Source organism: Protopterus annectens, chromosome 12.part0 (assembly GCF_019279795.1).
Source record: "Protopterus annectens isolate FY-2018-M chromosome 12.part0, PAN1.0, whole genome shotgun sequence".
NCBI classification, from domain to species: domain Eukaryota; kingdom Metazoa; phylum Chordata; order Ceratodontiformes; family Protopteridae; genus Protopterus; species Protopterus annectens.
The window spans coordinates 512,270,955-512,278,418 of NC_056746.1; the positions used below are offsets into that span (position 1 = coordinate 512,270,955).

The 7,464-nt window shown below is 40.9% G+C and overlaps 1 protein-coding gene across 2 annotated transcripts in view; it reads left to right on the top strand.

Annotated features, from left to right (window-relative positions):
* Positions 1 to 7,058, top strand: part of NT5M (5',3'-nucleotidase, mitochondrial) — a 231,326-nt gene extending 224,268 nt beyond the window's left edge. For both annotated transcript variants that reach the window (XM_044089658.1, XM_044089659.1), the window contains one exon: positions 6,624 to 7,058. In XM_044089658.1, the coding sequence (XP_043945593.1) occupies positions 6,624 to 6,763 (140 nt within the window). In that variant the 3' untranslated portion in view covers positions 6,764 to 7,058. The remainder of the gene's footprint in view (positions 1 to 6,623) is intronic.
* The last annotated feature ends 406 nt before the right edge of the window (positions 7,059 to 7,464 follow it).

The window sequence follows — 7,464 nt, forward strand, 5'->3', positions numbered from 1 at the left end:
TAGAACCTACCCTTTAGCCATAAAGGATTGGACTGAGAAGGTTGGTATTTTGAAGGGCTCCTGGGATTTTCTTAGGAGTATTACAGACAACTTATACCAGGATGGGTTAAATTTTGTTACCCTAGACATACAAAATTTGTTTAATGTTATACCCCAGAAATTAGAACTTGAATGGTTCGAAGAGGCTCTTAGAGCCAAGGGTTTTTTTGAAAATGATACCCTATTAGTCCTAATAGAACTTATGGATTTGGTACTTAGACATAACTTCCTCTATTTTGAGGGAGAATTTTTTAAGCAGTATAGTGGGGTAGCCATGGGCTGTGGACGAGGGTAAGGCAGTCCACACAGCCTATCTGGACCTCGCCAAGGCCTTTGACACCATTCCCCACTCTTGAATCATAGATAAACTTACTAAGCTGGGCATAAATCCCTACATCACTCGATGGGTTGCCAACTGGCTTACTGACAGAACCCAGACTGTAAAAGTAGCTGACTCCAAATCCATTTCCAGACAAGTGACAAGTGGAGTACTTCAGGGTTCAGTCCTGGGACCGCTCTTGTTTGGCATCTACTTCTCTGAAGTACAGGCCAACACTAAGGGACTCTGGCTAACAAAGTTTGCAGATGACTGCAAACTGGGAGCCATTATTGAATCCCCCAAATGATGTGGATATTTTACAAAAGGGCCTTATAGAAACAGATGCTTGGTGCCAGAGCCATGGGCTGAAGCTTAATGCCAAGAAATGTATAGTTATCCCTTTTGGGAAAACCCTTGCACCCATGAATTACCACATAGGTGGCAGTGCACTAAACACCGAAAGTGTGATGAGAGACTTAGGGACACAGGTGGACAGTGGTTTCATCTTCGATAATCACATCACCTCAACAGTCAGGAAATCCTTCTATGTGGCACACCTCATCACTAAGGGTTTTTCATCCAGAAAAAAGGAGGTCATTGTCCCACTGTACTCATCCCCTCATTAGACCCATTATAAGGTACAACGCCCCATTTGGTATGTACCTCACAAGACATCTGCAACAGCTGAAAAGGCCACAGAAATACCTCACTAAAAGAATCACAGGCCTAAAGCAGATGCCCTATGCTGACCATCTAAAAAAACTCCAGCTATACTCAGTGGCATATCATCTACTCAGAGGCTATCTCTGCTTATCATACAAGGCCATGTCAAACCCTGAGCTGTTGGTCATGCTCCACTTAAAGAAATCCTGATCCCTCAGAGTCACATGCTCCAGGGATCTAAACCTTGTCATCACAATGAACAAAACATGCTGGAGGGATAGGTTCCTGACCCAGAGACTCTGGAATAGACTGCTCATACATGTCAAGCAGAGTGCCTCTTTGGCCCTCTTCAAAAGGAACCTTGATGATTGGATGGGAGATAGGAAATTCACCCCAGGGATCACATAAGTTGCCCTGCTAGACAGGGGCCCAGGGAAGTAAATACTGTGGGAAGAAATAACCAGGGAATTGTTATGGCTAGGCCTGTATAGGCCCTAGGGCCGATAGCCTAGTACCAACCTATGAACCTATGAATACAGGTAAGAAATGAAAGGCCTTAGCAACGTGATATGAGTACAGACTATACCCATCAGATTTGATAGGTTTGTAGACAGAGAGGCATTTTTTGGTCATTAAATTATACTGACCAATTGGGAACATAGTTGTGTAGAATGGTACTTGATACTGGACAATCAGATGGATGCTGGATAATTTTATACCTAGTAATAAGTGGTGTATGTGTTAGTTCATGGGGTAGTTTTAATAAATTTAGGCTTTTTAGTGCTATACAGTAGTGAGTTCTGAAAGGTGTATTTAGTGGAAATGTAGTATTATAGCATTGTTTAAGTTTTGATTTTTTTGTGATGGCTAGAGGTTAGTAAGGATATGAATGCCATAAAGTAGTGAGGGGAATAAGTAAGTGGTGGCAAGTGTAGTTTAAGTTGTGGTGATGGCTCTGTAAATAATCTCTAATTTTTGGTGATTTTTTTCATGCTGTTTTGTATCTGTAGGTCAGAGTTAAGATTATCATCCACAATCACCCCTAATAATTTGCTGTGAGAAGTGAGTTCAATGGTTTTATTATTAAGAGAAAGGATTTAAAATTTAGTTTTTTGCATGAGAGAGGAAATTGGGGGAAAAAGTGTGAGTATGAGTTGTGAGTTACAAAGCCATGCATAATTAGCTGTTAAAGCTTCCTGAGTAATTTTTTGGAGGTGTGCCAGGTTGTCAGATGTACAAGTAAGTGTCGAGTCTTCAGTGTATTGTATTAGGGAGGCCTGTAGTGTGGATGTGTGGAGGGTGTTGGTGCGAATGTTAAAGAGGAGGGGACAAAGGATAGAGCCTTGTGGTGCACTGGTGGTAACTGGTAGGTATGTGGAGAGGGTGGAATGCCATTTTACTAACTGATACCCATTAGACAGGTAGCTTTTGAACCATAGAAGGGTGGGCTGAGGTAGACTTAGTGAGGACATTTGAGGTAGAGGTTTGCTTTGACAAACTATAAGGACGGCTTTAGACATGTCTAGAAATAAGGACGAGACTAGTTGGCCTTTATCTGTGGTTTTATTGACACAGTATCTATAAAGATTAGAAGTGCAGTGTAGTAATATGAGTGGAACGGAAGCTGTGTTGTGTGGTGGGGATAGGAGTTCTTCCTGCAGGAGATAGTTTAGCAGTAGTTTTTGAACACATTTTTCAAGTATTTTGAGAGGTGGGATAAGATTATTATAGGTTTAAATTTAGGAATGTCTGTTGAATTTTTTCCTTTGTCTAGAAGGATAATGTATGAATTTTTTTTCCAGAGAGAGGGTCTATGGAATTACTGGATTGATGACTGAGGCAGGATAGTCAATGCTACTGGCTGCTATTTTAAGGTACTCACTTGGAAGGTCATCAGCTGAAGTAGAGCGTGGTATAAGTTTAAAAGTAGTTTCATACGGGATGTGGACACAGGTGAGAAGGTGAAAGTGGATGTGGTGACATTTGGCTGTTGGGATTAGATGCTGGGGAATCCTTAGTTAAGGATGCTATATTGTCTATGAAATAAGAATTTAATTCTAATGCAGTTTTGAGTGGTGAATTATTGAAAGAGGGATTTAGGGTTGAATTTTTGGCTGAGATGGAAGATTTCTTTAATGGCTGGCCAGAATTTTTTAGGGTTATGTTTACTATTGCTCTGAATGTTGTTATAGTATAGTTTTTTGCCTTAATGTATTTGCTTTTTAGTACGGTTGTGAAGATTTTTGAAGTTTTGCTCTGTCATTCCATCATTCAAACCTTGCTAGAGCAAGGCACAAAAGAGACAGTGTCTCTACAATTCAGGGGAAAAGGCTTCTATTCCAGACTATTCCTTGTGCGAGGAAATAGACAATGGTAACAAATTCTGGATTTCTCCACTCTCAAGAATTTTCTCCTTGTTCAGTCTTTCAAGATATTGTACCTGCAAACTCTGCTTCTTCATCCTTCCTCAAACCTTCATTGTGTTCCTGGAGTTAAAAGATGCCTCTCTCTACATTCATATTCACCCTGCTTACAGGAAATCTCTGAGGTTTTCTTCTGGCTCATCACACTTACAGTTTTCTGCTTTGCTTTTTGGACTCCTTACAGCCCCCAAGATCTTTACAAATGCCTTGCTCCAGTAATAGCTTTCTGTAAGACTCAGGGAATCCAGATATTCCCTAATTTGGATGTCATTTTAATACAGGCCCCTTCTCAGCAGATACTCTTGACTCATCTCATATTCATCATGGCTCTACATCAGGCCTTGGGATTCACAGTCATTTTAAAAAAGTCAGCAATGAAACCAACCCAAGACCTCATTTTCTTGGGATATAGACTAAACACAAACTCATCAAGCCTTCCTTATGCCAGACAAAGTGAAAAGCATAACCTGTTACTTTATTTCTCTTCCTCCTTTTCAGTCCTGTACTGCAAGGGAAATCTTAAGATCCCTGGGATTCATGGCAGCTACTATCCCCATGGTTCCCTTTGCCAGACTGCATATGAGGAACATTCAGTGGTACCTGAAATCCACGTGGTCCCAACACTCTCATTCCTTGGACACACAGGTTCCACTACTGCCTTGACTGAAGAAGGAAATACTGTGGTTGATAACACAGATAAAGCTAAACCTGGGTCTTCCCTTCAAGCCACAGACTGCACTACAGGAGCTGCACACAGATGCATCAGATGATGTGTAGGGAGCATGGATGGGTGGCATGAGAGTTCAGGGACAGGGGACTTCATATTTAAGATCAGAGCACATCAGTCTAAAAGAGATGAGGACACTAATACAGACCCTGCAAGTCTTGTCTTACTCTTGTAAAGCAGATCTGTTAAGATGTTCACAGACAACACATTGGTCATGTGGTACATAAACAAGCGGAGGAGACACCATATTTTACCAAATGTGCAGCCTGGCTCTTTTGGCATGGGAGCAGGCCACAAAAGCAAACCTCTCCCTCCATGTAGTTTATATTCCCTCAAAGGACAGTGTCCTAGCAGACTTTCTAAGCAGATCAAGGGAAGACCCCCCTCCCCTACAAATGAATGCTGAACAGGGCGATCTTCCTAGATATAGTCCACAAATATGAGGTGCCTCAGATATACCTTTTTGCCTCCATCGACAGCAAACAACTTCTGCTCCTTTGTACCAGGACCTACTGTCCTCAAACTTGGAAAATGGATGCCATATCCTTTCCTTGGAAAATGAGGTTCTTGTATGCCTTCCTCCACTTCTGCTTCTTCTCAAGGTCTTATTAAAGATCCTAAGGAAATAACCAAACATACTACTGGTGATTCCTTATTGGTCAGTGCAGCACTTCACCCCCTTCTCTTCCCTCTAGCCAAAAGCTATTACCATAAGCTTTCCCCAGTAGTGGACATTCTCGCACAGCAGAAAGGTTCCCTATTTCATCCCACCTTGTCAACCCCTTAGCTTGACATTATGGATGACAGGATTCTGATCCCTTTTAGACACCATTTTTGTAAGGATGTGCTTAAGTTTCTGCAGGAGCAAGAAAAACTCTTACCGGGAAATCTTACATAGCCAAATAGAAAAGATTTACTATATGGTGTCGGACATAAAATCAGGACCCCCTAAAGGCTACTGTCCCACTGGTTCTCTCCTATTTGTGTCTGCTGTTGCAGTCTGGCCTGGCATACTCGTACATTTCAGTCATATCCCCATGCCTACCGTTCGACTCTTCTCTTCTAATCAGACTAGAGGTGAAACAGTTTTAACCTTGCTTGGGACCTCAACTTTGTGCTGTAAAAACTCATTCTCCCTCCTTTTGAAGCAGCAACATCTGCCTCTCTAAAATTCATCACTTAGACAACTATTCTTTTGGGGACTGTCACCTCTGTCAGATGAGTCTGCAAGATACAGGATCTTATGGCAACCCCTCCCTTCCTTATTATTCATAAGGACAGTGTGTCTTTAAAGGACAGTCCCTTCTTCATGCCAAAATTGGTAAATGAACTGTTTCTCAGTCAGGCCATAAATCTTACAACTTTCTTCCCCAAGCCACAAAGTAAGGGAAAAAAGATTCCACATTCCCTAAATGTACATAGACAGCTCAGATTCCACATGGATAAGAGTAAGGATATTCGCAAGACTGACCAATTATTTCTTTCTTCCCAGGATTCCAAGTTAGCAAACCCAGTTTCAAAGCAAATTATTGCTAACTGGATTCTTAAATCCATTTCTTTTTGCTGCACTCATCATGGCAAATCCGTGCCCACTTCAGCAATGGCTCATTCTACCAGAGTAGTGGCCTCATCTGGAGCCTTTTACAAGGGGATTGACTCTAGGGCAAGTTTAGAAGCAGCTATTTGGTCTTCTATGCATACTTTCACCAAATATTAAAGTGGATGCCTTCTCTAAGTCCAAAGCTGCCCTTGCCAGGTCAGTCCTCTCTGCTTTAATAGATAATTCTCCAATATCTCTTCCATCCACCCTTCACCTTTAAGCTTTGGGAATTACCCATACTTTTGGAATACTGCAACAGTGAGCTAAGGAAGGACATAGTGCAGTTGTTTAAGAACTTACAATAACAGTAAATGTCCTACTGATCACTGTTGCAGTATTCTTTCCTACTGTACCTTCCCCTCTTCTCTGATTCTTCCTTGTTTTTTTTTTCTTATGGACTAAGGGGAATCACAGTTTTTGTTCCTCTTCTCCTAAGCTGACAGGTTCTTTTACCTCTCAGGCCTCTTCAGGCTTTCTGGCTTGGGGATAGTCTTAGGATTTATGCTCATATGTTCACTTATGTAGTCTTACAGCCAGTGGCTTGGGTCAGATGTACTATGTGTGGCTCTGTGGAAGGTTTGGGCGTTGGTACTCCAACCAGATGTCCAAGTTATTTGGAGAGATAACACAAAAGTTTGGAATACTGCAACAATATTCAGTAGGACTGCTACTGTTATGGTAAGTTCTTACACGGCTGCCCTTTCTTATGTAGTCCTTTATCTGTGTGATGTAGTTCGCTGATATGTTTTTAAACCAGCCGTTGTTGCTGGTACTGTGATTTCTAGTCCTTGTTATTTTGTGTTTGTTGTTTATCTCACTTTATTATTTTTGATTGTTTATGCATTATTTTAGGTGCTGAACCAAATCCTTCCTGGGAACACATCCTTTTTACAGCCTGCCATAACAAACATCTGCTGCTAAAGCCCCCCAAAAGACGTCTTCACTCGTGGACTGATGACTGGCGATCCCTAGTGAGCAGTGGAAGGCACTGAAGTCTTCATGTCATCACATACCACATTTGTAGTCTTTGTTTGTCACCTCAGTTAAACCTAAACTTTTTCTCAAGGAATTTTATTTATAATATGATATGGTGCCTCATGTGGTTTTTTTTGTTTGTTTGTTTGGGTAATACCTTTTACAATCTTTGAAACTATGTTTGTATTTTTTTTTTGCAAGTGGAAGGGGCCATATTTTATTTTTCTGCAGTTAGTCTTGCTGAGTCTCAAGTGCCTTAAATACCACTGGGGCAAGTGGGCAGGGCTTACATGATTATAACATTAACAGGGTGACAGAGGCAGGCATCTGTGATTATTTAGGCAAGGTTGTGAGGAACTAATACAGTAAATCAGATTTTTGCCTCAAAAGGAAAGGAAGAGAACACCAAATACCTTTCATTATAGGTTGGGGAACCATTTTGAGTGTTTTCATGTCATCTGACATGGATGATTGAAGCAGCTAACACCAAAACACTGAAAACTGAAAGAAAATTCATAAAGAAAAGATAGTTAAGCATATGTCAATACTGAAAAGGTAAAGAGCCATAATTTAGCTTTAACAAAAAAGTCAGAAGTACAGATAGAATCATAAATTGCAAAAATAAAATTACTAGATTTCAAATGAGACACTTGACCATTTCACAGATTTTGAAGGTGGTGAGTGACTGTAAACCATCCCTAACTTGGTTATTCTTCCT